This window comes from Catharus ustulatus, chromosome 4 (genome assembly GCF_009819885.2).
Source record: "Catharus ustulatus isolate bCatUst1 chromosome 4, bCatUst1.pri.v2, whole genome shotgun sequence".
Taxonomy (NCBI): Eukaryota; Metazoa; Chordata; class Aves; order Passeriformes; family Turdidae; genus Catharus; species Catharus ustulatus.
The window spans coordinates 65,884,258-65,896,666 of NC_046224.1; the positions used below are offsets into that span (position 1 = coordinate 65,884,258).

Here is a 12,409-nt window from a genome sequence, read left to right on the forward strand (position 1 = left end):
CAACTCTTGGTGGATATGTCAACAGTTTAAAAGAAAAGCTTGTTCAAACAACAAAACATATTAGCTGCCTTACGGCTGGATTTTTTAAAATCCCACTTCTATTCACAAAGGGAATGATCATCTCTAAGAACACAGAAGAGAGATCCTTTAGGATGATGGTTTGGGGCAGAAATAGAAGTCCACATTAAGAGGAGGTCACTGCACACTAGGACAGCTACAGTGCCCAGAATACCCCTCAAACAATCACAGAGATGGGGAATAGGCATTTCTGGACAAAGCCTAATGAATTTTGCTTACTTGGAAGAATCAGCTAATGGAAACCCCACCATACGAGCTTTTGAAGGAGGCCATGATTCAAGATGGCAGCTCTTTAGTCCATTTTCTATCTGTGTTTTAATGGGAGTGGCAGGAAAGCACAGCTTGTCCTTCCTATAACCTGGACTTCTTCCAATACTTACTAATCTATTAAGCTGAAGAAGAGTCAGGGAGGCAGCAAATGGTGAGATTGCTGTCACCTCCTTCATTTTCCTCCCTTCTAGATCAAGAGTTCCCTTACATCTTAATTACAGGCAAGGGTGAGCCGAATATTAAGTTAGCATTCATGAAGCTGTTCCCAGAAATTTTCTGTAACTACCACATTTCAGGACACTGAGTTTCAAAAAGCAGATGCTTTGCTTAGTTTCAGCTCTCACAGAGGTGCTAACTCAGCTGCCCAGATAACAAAATGAATTTTGAGGAAAATAAGAAAAAGATGAAAGTAGTCAAGTAAAAAAAAACAGCCATTCTTTCCATATTCTGTAAAACTTCAGCTGTAACAGAGGCTTAGACCTTTGACTTTAGTAGCTGCCTCACACCAAACTTGCTATCTTCATTCCAGCAAAAACATAAAAATACAACATTCATGAGCAAGAGTTCTTAGCACTGTAACAAAGTCTGTGCCAAAATTAGAGATGTTCTTACTCTCATGAGCACGCCTCCCACTCCCTTCTCTAGGACTTTGCTTTGCTGGTTTCTCTTTTGCTTGTCTGATCTAGAAAAAGCTCCGAGAGGCTTCCTAATCAACAAGCAGAAAGAGTTTTACATAGTTTCATCACAAGTTCAAAAATGGGTCTTGATATCCTCAAGGACATATATAGCCCCAAAAAGATTGTATCAAGAGGGATTTCAGTGCATACCTTTCTTGTAAAGGTATTTATTTTATTCTCCTTACAAACATGGAACAATGATTCCTATCCAGGCAGAGCAACATTCCAGCACTTCTGTCTCTTGTCAGCTCTATGATAAAATTAATAACTATGAATATTAACAAATTATTTGGCCAGTATGAACCAGTTTTTATTGAAGATGAACTGCAGTCACTTTAAACCAGGAAGATTTGTGCAGCTTTAGCTACACTATCAGGGAAATTCAGGACTGGCAGAGGAAACAGAGGTGCTGCAGGAGGGAATTTCACTAACAAATATTAAGATTTCAGAAGACTTCACTAAAAATATAGCAACACAAGCAATGACCTCCCTCCTGAATATGGATAAATTCTTAGGCACTTCCACGTAATGGTGTATTTCATATCAGTGAACCTACACATGGACTGCCTTCCTCCGAAACATCCAAAAGGCAAGCTCCACACTCCACGTGCATGGAGAGCCTTCACTCCAAAATTTATGTCAGGTAACAGCCACTCTTGCAGCTGCTTGATTTTGTCTTTTTGGCTGCTCTTGCCACTAAGGACTTGCAGAGCTCTCCCACATCCCTTTTGACCTGCTGGGCAAAAGGCTGATTACTGGCCAGTGTTTCCAAGGACAACTCAGCTAAAACAGATTTTGCCTCTCAAAAGAGGCATTTATTTTTGTTTCTCTCCTTTTCTCAACTGCCAGTTTTCTGGAAGTTATAGAAAATTGTTTATCCTTGAAGCCATTACTTTCTCATCAAATGTGGTTGGCTTTGTACTGTGTGTGCCAGTTATACTCACTAAATGTAAATGTGAACAGAGCCAGAATTATCAATTTCTCCAATATCAGCCACACATCACACACAGCCTGGGTCTCTCCTGCCCCCCTAATTCCTTGGAAGCTATCTCCTAGCAAACATCAGGACTGCAGACACCAGAAGGGACTCGCAAAGGTCTCAGGTTCAGTCCTACAGATGTCGGGAATACAACACCTCCAGATATCCGGGCACTGGTTCAACATAAACAAGCCAGACCTCATGAAACTCTGGACAGAGTTTTTCTACAAAAAACACTTGTACTTTTAATCCAATTATTTTCCCAATATGTGGCACAAATAATTACCAAGGGGTTGGAGAGCTGTAAGAGTGGTTCAGAAGTGAATTCCTAAGTACTGCTAAAAATACCAAAAGATGACCAACAAAGAGGCAGCTTCCCCCTACTTTCCTTGTTCCCTCCTGCTCTCAAGGAAATGCTGGCATCCTGCTGAAGTGCCATTTATAGCACATCATATTCCAACTGTTGTTTTCACAGATCTATAAAGCACTAAAAAACGCAAACTCGATGCCCCCAATAAAAAGCATACAGGCACCTCTTTGTCTCTAAGAAAGGCAGTTCAGTCAAATTCTGCCATAACAAGTAACAAGGAAAATATTTTACTTTCAAATCGTCCTCACCGAGTCCCCACATTACACATAATGCACTAATGAAACTGAATGAATTATCAAGTGATGTTCCACCAGCGTGCTCTCTGTACTTTTAATGAAAACATGGAAAAGATAACATGGGCTATGAGGTACATTCAGATTCTATCACAACAGTAACTAGAAGACTCCAAAATCTCCACATTACCCTTTAGCATTGCCCTGTAATCCTATGAAACAGTACCCACTTTATGTTTGGAATATCCATAATCCAAAATAAAATTTTTATTATGAAACATAGGTTTAAAAAGAAAAACATGACTATTTTCCCCCAGTTTCCTACACAGAGAGTTGAACAGTAGCTCAACATATTTAAAGAAGAGCCATGGATTTAGCTTTTTTTAAAAATTATTTTTATCTATAGAATTTGCAGCTGGTAGTCTACAAGGAGAGGCCTTATCAACACTTGAGAAGACACATCCCCCAAAATACTAGAACTTTGGAGCTAGAACAGCACAGGAAGTTGTTGTGAAAAGTTGATGACAGTTTTGTTGTTCCAACACCTTGACTAGATATTCAGTAATAAGGTAATAAGAAAGAGAACACTGATCTGGATTTTTCAAGTTAATGGTTGGTAACATCTTGCAGCTTAAATTGCACCGCAGACTGAGGTGGGATTCTTCTCTTGTCCTCCAGTGCTAAACCAAAGCAAACAAACAAAACAATTTCTCATTTCCATGGTGAGAAGACCATCTGTTCCCCAAGTAATAACCCAAAATAAAACAGTCCTTCAGGCACTGTGCACACTCACAGAATTTACCACTGCCAGCAGGGCAGCCTTACATCAGGCATGCCTTCCTCTTTTTTCCTTTTTCTTGCTGCCTGTGCAGATTTTTGGTGCTCCCAAAGGCTGTTTTATTTCCCAGACTCTCTTTAAGCAGAGACAATCTCGTGTAAGAAGTACAAGTCTTTAAGGCTAATGTTACAATCCAAGCAGAAGAGCGAGTCACACACAGAGAAACGATTTTTGAAGCTTTGACTAATTTTAAATGACACTTACATTCATTTCTGCAATTTTCCTGCTATAAGCACATGAAGAACCTCATTCTGCATTCCACTGAACCCCTCAAATACCCTCAACAGTCCACGAACATCTGGAGTCCAAATGAATACAGAATTAATCCCTAAGGCTGGACAGTAAAACAGATCAGGAACCATCCCTGCTATGAAGGTCACTGTGGAAATCTTGCAGCGGGTCACTGAAATCAGGCTGCACTTCACTGCTGGTTTTGTAACATGTTTTCTTTTCAGACCAATTTGCCTTAACCAGCTCTTGCCCACAGTACAGCACTGGCATAGCTATAAGTACAGTGACCTGAACTACCCTGATAAAACCTGTCCATCCCTAGTAGCAAGGTATTCCTATGACATTCTAACCAGATTCTTAGCACCTTCACTATCCAAGAGTCTTCAGAGGAGCTGATGGTACTCAGCTCCTTGGGCTTTTAAGCCCTTCCTTTTCCTCCTGGGGAGGGAGGGCCGGGGAAGGGCGGGGGATCAAAATAAAAAGGAATAAAAGGAAAAGAAATAAAGAGTCAATGACACACATATGCTGTCCTACACACACCCACACACCCAAACAGAGGAAAAAAGCAAGGAAAAAGGAAAGTTCTACAGGGTGCTGATCTGGAATGAAATGGAATTTGGAACAGATAGTCATATTTGGCACTGTCATCAAAAGCTTATGAGTGGCCTGGTGACTCTCTGAGCCTTAATGCCCTTTTTACACTTGTCACTTAAAAACGTCCCTGGAAAGTTTAGCTGTGCTGCTTCTGACATTGTTTTCCCACTGCTGCTGAATGGACTTGATGGAGAGACACATTTCATCCCCTCCCAGTTCCATAAAGCACTAAATAATAAGGACATATTCCATTTGGCCTTCAAGCAGCATTCTTATGGTCCATGCAGATCGCTTTAAGAACAACCAACATAAAACAGAACTCTCTGTTGGAGAGCATGGAAATTAAAAACTATCGGATCGCCCAAACTGACTCCTATGATCCTCAGGCTGAAGGCTGGATAAGAGGGTCCTCACACGGTTCTAGCTGCATTCTCAGTACACCACTTTTATGAAGAAACCAAAGCTGTAGAAATTCCTCTGGCATGGCATGGAATCCGGAGTCAGGCAGGACATTGTCATAGTAGTGATGGCTGATAAACTTCCCGTGCAGGTCCACCGAGAACGGCCAGAAGCCGTAAATTGTCACTTCCTCACACAAACCAAGGGCAGCACTGACCAGGAAAAGCCCCGTGGAAAGGCGTTTGGCATGAATACCTTTGCTCTTCCAGAACTTGCCAATGTCCCGCAGGAAGTTTGGGTTGGCAAAAAGGACGGCCTGCTTGGCCCCAAAATCCTCCAGGGTGTAGTAGACGCGGAGGGAGGGTCCCGTCCCTGTTTTCATGGAGAAGGCTGGCATGTAGATGTAGCTGTGGTTATAGACCTTCACGCTGTCCACAAAGGCTTTTCGGGACCACAGCAAATTCTGGAACCTGGAAAATCACAAGGGAAAATGAGTTGGTCACACATAGGTTTTCCCAGATGTTCCATAATCCGCCTAAGGGCTGCTCTTCATATGCACATTTACAATTCCCTGTACACCTTTTCCAAGCCCAGAGAAAGTCCAGACAAACTTCTGGCTGTCTGACACTGCTTCTCTTTTGAAAACAGACACCTGAATAGACAATTGAAAACTATCTGGTACCCTGCTAACTCCAAAACCTTTCTGATTCCATCTTTTTAAGAAAACCCAAATGAATACTGACAACATTCGGTAAGACTCAATCCTTTTTAGCAATATTTTTCATCTGTCTGAAAACCCACTTAGATTTTTCAGGTATGGGAATCTATAAAATAAATTTTCAAATCTGTGTTGTTCTTGTTTCTTAAAGGCAGACTAAAATAAAAACCCAAGTTAGATTAGGAGGGCAAGGTATATGTACAGAATATTTCTTTGATATGAAAACAGCACATGACAATTTATTTAATTGCCAACAGCTATTTGCTGATGGCGGTTCTATTCCTGATGTTTGACTGACAAACTACACAACCAGTATCACAAACTACAAACTTTCCTTGCCTATGTTTCCTCCCCACCTTTATCACTTGACAATATCCAAAGCCTTCAGAATGTGAAGCTTACTAGACTAAAAACCACTTTTGTACAAGCCTCAACACAGTCATTTCATTGCAGTTACGCTGCTCCCGTGTGTGATCCCAATTTTTAACTCAGCTCCCAAATGCCTGTGTTGCTGCCTCCTCTCCCTGTTTCCTCAAGCCAAGGCAGATGTGTCATCACTAATTCCCTAACATCAGAAGAGTCAGAACAAGAAGTTAAGTCAGCAGCACTGGATTTTTTTCCTTTCTGTTGTGCAGGCAAAAATAGATATAATAATACTTTTTTAAATGGTTATAAAGAGATTAATTTTATGTATAAACCTCTTGGAAACTATAACAAGAATGACACAAACAGGTTTAAATAGAATGCCAGATGAGCTCAAGAAGAATTAGACTAAATTTCAGCTGAAATTCTTGGAAACAAAAAAACCCAAACAGCTTCAACAGCATTGAAATGTCTCATAATATATTCCAGATCTTTCTGTAGTCTTTGTTTTAGCAAAAACACCCCTTGAAATATTCTTGATAAATTGAAAGGTTTTTGTCGTTATTTTTAATATTAAATATTTTGTCTCTGGATTTGCTACAAGGCTCTTGCAAAACATCCTCCACGTGGTATTAGAATGAAGTTGGTTTGAAATCTGAAGTCTGTCTGGGTCTTCACTGCTTCTCTGCTCTGTAGTCTGTTCCTACTGCATGGTGCTATTTGCTAATGGAGACACAGTCACTGGCTTTCAAGCAAGACATCAATTCAACCCCATCCTACAAAACAAAACCCAGTAATTTCATAACTTATTGTATTTGGTACTCTTTTCTAGAACCAGCCAAGACACAGTTTAGTGTAGAAGGTCAGCCAAGACCAAGGTGCCTTGGAAGAAATTAATTGTCTGCCTCTTCACATGGCCTCTCCCTCCATCACTGCCACACCTATGACTATTCCTCAAAATAAGCATTACCAATCTCCCTTTCCAAGGAGTTGCAGGACAACCTACAGATTACTGGGTCCATGAGTTGGCTTCATCCTACCAAGCCTATTTTGTTTCCATCAGGACACTGTCACTGAGGGGAAAAAAACAAATTAAAAAAAGAAACTTCAAGGTTAAGACTTTCATTATTCACCTAAGTGCTCAGACCCCCAGAACCCAAATATTATTCCAATATCCCTAATCACTTCTGAAAGGTCCTAAGGCCACCAGCAGGGTTTCAGTCCCCATTCAGTCACTGGACATTGCAGACTTAAAATTCCTTCCACAGTAAAAGGGTGTTGAGCGAACAGCTTGATGTTGTGGAGTCTTTGCACCTTGGCTGAAGAGAGACCTGAGGCACATTCACTGTCATTCCTGAAGCACCATGTCCTTTCCCACTTAGAACTAGTCCGCAAAATTTACTTCAGGGGGCAAATAGTTGTGGTTATTCTAAACCTGCATTTTCCAGCAAATTTATCATTCTTAGAAAAGCCCCACGCAGCTCAGGGTGACCACATTAAAATTCCTCAGCCTCAAAGGGCCAGAGATTGTGTCTGAATATTAATTTGCTATCAATGCCACAACATTTGCAATTCTTCTGAATAAATCTCCCCAAGTGCCTTAAAGTAACAAGAAGTGAACTGCAGTGCCATGAGACCAGCGCATGGGAGGGACTCCATGCAGAAGGGACAGCTGCATTTGTCACCCTGCTGCAAACTGTCCTTAAGGAACACCATCACCTCCTGGAAACCCATACCTCATTCCAATGACCTGGATGGCAGTACTGGTAGGTGTCCTGCCCAGTTCAGCAGATAGACATTATACATGTGTCCAGGAGCCCATGGAGAAACATAAAATATGCTGAATTATGGCTGGGCTGGTGGTCTAACAGCCAAAAAGCTGCTACCCACCTTGAGCACCTCAAGAAGGGACATATTAGAAAAATAAATGAAAATTTTCTGTTCCCTATTTCTAAAAATGGGAGTGCTCTCCAGCATTGTGACACTTCACAGGCTGGATAGAAGCTGAGAAACCCAGAGACAAATGTTGTGCATAAGCAAGTTTCTGGAGATGGTGCTGGAAGCTCAAGTGTGTTTTCCTTTAACTCCCAATCCAGACAGGGAGCCCTGCAGGCTTTGAAGGTACCATACCACACCCATCTCAGTAGGCAGCAAGAAGGCTACCTCATGCTTGACAGAGAGACCAGGAAGGCTTTTCACTTGAGGCTTTGTAGTGCCCACAGGAGCACGACAGTGTTTGTCTCCTGCATGTCCTGGCATAGACACCACCAGCCGGGTGCAGCCCTTGCATCCACACAGGCACAAATGCCTTCCTTCGTGCCAATCCTCGCCCAGAATGAGGAGCTGCTGGCTCCTGATTAGTGCTGGCCTCTACTGAGCATTCTACTGCCCAGAAGCTGTGCAGCTCCACCACACCCACACAGCTTCCAAAGAGTTGCATCAAATGATCTAATGCTTTGCACACAAGTGCATCTCAGGCAATGTTATCTCCCCAGGGCAGCCTGGAGCAAGAAACAGTTGAATTGCTTTCAGGGTCCTCCCACGACCTTCTCTAGTCAAGCTCACACAAACCTGTGGTGAGTTGCTAGCGTTTGGATAAAACTGGAGCTGGAACCTTCCAAGTCCTGAGCAGCACCTGGAGACTCCACAATTTGCAATTAAGTGTTTCAGCAGCTCCACAGTCCAGAGAGGCACGAGTGACTATGAATCCTGGTGAAAACAGATCCACACAGCAAGTCCAGCCCAGACACTCCTATTTCCACTGCACTCATCAGTGGACAGTAAACAACTCCAATCATCAGCACCACATATTTCTGTCAGGTTCCTATGAAAGATCAACTTAAAACCAGCAACTTTTCAGCAGCATGTGGAGGCAGAGCTGCACAGATATCAGAGAAATCATTTCCTTGCTATCAGCTGGAGAATTCACTCAAATGCTCTGCTCTGCTTTTCCAGAGAGAAATATTAATCCAAGAGAAAACTGCCATGGCCCATTGTCTTAACAGAACAATCAAAGACTAAAGAGCATTAAGTGTTTTGAGTTCTGTTTTTAATCTGTTTTGAATGTTCTTATTGATGTTCTTTACCAGATATCCAGGGACAGGGCTGCTCTCTGGTACTGAGAGACAGTTTTCAGTAACCACAAGGAATTTGCTGCAGTGACATTGAGCTAACCCTCTTGTGGATAATTATGGAAGCATTCCCTTGCATCTTGGTTTCTTTTTGATCTCCCCAGAGAGTTGCTATCTCATGCCTGTGACGATATCCCAGGCACTGACTCTGTTGGCATCTGCAAAGTCACAAATTCAGCCTTCTGGATTAACTGGGAGTTGACTTATCAGAGGGGAAAAAAAAAATTATGTAATGAGGGGAAACAGCTCAGATGCCAAAGAAATAGTGTATTATTTTAAAATTGCGACATAGAGCTCAAGGGAATAGAGCAGAAGGCATAAAGACTTATGTTTGTCATATCCCTATGACAAACAATAACCTCACAAAAACTATTTAGATAATTTGATGGCAGCATTAACCAAGAATGATTTAACAATTTGTTGCAGCTGTTGGACTCTGCTTACGGCTGGGATCACAAGAAGTCAGCTTGCAAACACACATCTGAGCCTCCTCTGCTGTGACAGAGGGGTTGTACTGCACTCATTTCTCAGAGTGCTTTTCAAGCAACAATGCCCCCCTTAATGCCCTGTGCTCTCACTCATATCTAGCTCTTCTTGATGATGTGCCCATCTGGGGCTTGTGCAGAAAATCTTACTGACACACAGACTGTATCTCAATTAACAAATTGTTCCCATGTGCTCATTCCAAATGTGGGCACTTCTAGCATGCTTTAGGTGCAAGGTAGACTTTCTGCTTGTCCACACAGAGAGTGAGAATTGAGCAATTAAAGCACTATAAATGGACCCCCTTTCTTATTTTATCCCAGCTTTTGCAACTACACAAGCCAGTGCTGACTCACCTGAAGGACAGCAACCTGAGTTAAGAGTCAATTATAATCCCATTAAAGTCAATGGCAAAACCAGTTCTGATCCCCAGTGTTCTGTCATCACCCTCATTTCAAACACCTTCAGCAGGAGATATTCTTTCCTGTTCTCAATGTGGGTCCCTCCACAGGCACCATGGTCACCCAGCTGAGAATTTCCAGTATGAGTGGGGTAATGCTATTCCGATATTTTCCTTCCCCTTTGCCCTTCTTCCCTGCTGGTTCTTTGTGGATCAGATGCTCGCTCCTCTCAGGGGGTGACTGACTCCCAAACTCACCCCAGCTCATCCCTTCTGTGCATCCTGCAGCCTGCTGAGACCCCACACTGCTTCCTCTTTCTGATGAACAGGGGCTTCCAACCTCAAAGGGCCTGTTCTTCTCTGTCCTCTCTGATACCAATAATCAAAGACAAATTTGCCTCATTCTCCTTTTCATAAACCTTTTGAATGGTGTTTTCCAATGCAGGGATTCTGGGTACTTCCACCATCATCTTTAAATACCCAAAAGCAGGGAAAAAACACTCCTTGCAGTGACTTTCTGCAAGGAAAGTTTCTTACTGACGCACTGTCCTTCGTACATGACCTTCAGAATAATTTGATGCATTCAGAAAGTCCAGTGAGACATGGCAGAGGTATGTTTTAATCCCCATGAAGAAGTAGGCTCATTTTCTGCCCGAATTAAACATTAATTACAGCTTTTTTAAAACCTCCACCCATTACTGCTCTGTGGCCCTGGAAATACTATATATAGTGCCAAGGGAAAGCTGACTTTTTCAATGGAACACAGAGCTGTCCTCTACAGCAAAACAGTGAAACATAAAAATCAGTATTCACTGGTATTTTGGGACTGTGTGTGATCCTTATTCCACAAACTCAAAATAAAATGTGCTTTTAATAGCCACTCTTTCCAAAGCCAGCAGAGGTAAACATCAATCCTTTCTGTTACCTGAGAGCTTAGACCTTAGCTTCCACAAGATGAGCTGCTTAGTCTGACTCCTTGAAAATCGTGGCTGCTGTAGTCACACACAAGTTGGAAATAATAAAGAAGGACAGGCAGAACAACATGTTTGGAAATTACAGTAATTTCATGATTATAAGGCATACTTCTGGGTTGGGACCAAAATTTCAGTCAAAATGGTGTGGCTTATAATCGTGAAATTACTGTACTTGTATTGTTAAAATTGCTGCCTGGTATTTCTATGTCTTCTGAATACTTTGAAACTCTTACAGCTGGAAGTCAGGAAGACAGGCAAGTAGGTAAAGCAATGAAATCAGCTAGGAAAAACCACAAACAACACAGAACTAAGTCCAGTATCTTTGGCACAGAATTTCAGAAAGAGCTGAGAAGAAACATAACCAGATCACATACTTCCTTGGGTTTTAGTGGAAAAAGAATCACAACAAAGCCCAGACAGCTTTTAGGAGACTAATTTAGGATTAAGACAGTGTCCCTAAGACTGTCTGTTGTGTCTTTGGGACAGCAACAAAACAGGAACAGAACAGAGAATCATCTCCTGGATCTTTCCCTCAAATACATTCCAGACACAGGTCCCTGCGGATCACTGCCCACAAGAGCACTGCAGAAACATAAGGCTAATAACATTACACCCTCCAGATTGCCCTGGCTTCCTGTGCTTTGTAATCCAAACAAAATCTACCAAATAAAATAAAATCTACCAAACTATGGCAGTTATGAAAGACCTATTCATAACTGAGAACATTTTAGCTGTCTTTGAGTTCTCTCTTTAATGTCATGACATCCTTTACACATTAAAAATTTGCAAATATCAGTGAAGGTGACATTCAAATACATCCTCTCATCAGAGTCTTGGAGCTCTCTCCAAAAAAAAACTGGAAAGAGAGAGGAAAATAGCAATGTTTGAATGTGTATGCTTTCTAAAGGTGCTCTCTGCTACAGAAATTATAGACTGAAGGAAATTATTTAAAACAGTAAATGCTTCTTTTATGCATTATTATTAGGGATTATGGCAAGAACTGTAACTAGGATGGACTCCCTTTGAGTATATAAGCATCCCTTTTTAAACTTTAATACATGAATCACTGGTGCTCTCTCAGACCATGCCACAGTTGTAGGACAAATCCCTCTTAAACACTGTCAACTAGAAGCTTGGTAAGAAAATCAGAAATTCAGAGCCATAGGAATATGTGGTGAATCTAAAATTCTTTAAATGGGGTAAAATAAATTCACACAACTCTAAAATACATAAAAGAAGATCTCTGTATTTTTTCTGTTAGCTGCTCCCACTGACCAACCTCACCTGCACTCCCAAGGGGACAAGCATTGCAGCTGAGCAATGAACTAGTGGCCACCTGAGTATAAACAGAGGAGGTGACAAATTGCTCTGGAGCCAGACATGAGGCTGAAATTATAGAAAATAGAGAGAAACAAACAGCCATTCCACAGACAAGGAAGCCCCCTTCAGTCCTTGGCACACAAAAGATCAGGTCATTAGTAAAATTCCTGGAAATAAACCAGGAGGATTCAAACCAGTCCAGACTTTCTATCCATCTAATATCAATTTACAGCAATCTTGGTACTGTTCAGCCATGCCTGGAAGCATTAGATGCTCCTCAAGGCTTCCAGCAGGGTCCAAGATGTGTTGATTGCTGCACATTGGGTCTTTGAAAGAGCCTTCCTTCCCTTC

The 12,409-nt window shown here is 41.8% G+C and overlaps 1 protein-coding gene across 1 annotated transcript in view; it reads right to left on the reverse strand.

Moving 5' to 3' along the window:
• Positions 1–4,058: 4,058 nt before the first annotated feature.
• The window catches only part of LOC116995409 (alpha-N-acetylneuraminide alpha-2,8-sialyltransferase-like), a 99,935-nt gene continuing 91,584 nt past the window's right edge, over positions 4,059–12,409 (reverse strand). The window contains exon 5 of the mRNA XM_033058116.1: positions 4,059–5,139. Within this exon, the coding sequence (XP_032914007.1) occupies positions 4,653–5,139 (487 nt within the window). The 3' untranslated portion in view covers positions 4,059–4,652. The remainder of the gene's footprint in view (positions 5,140–12,409) is intronic.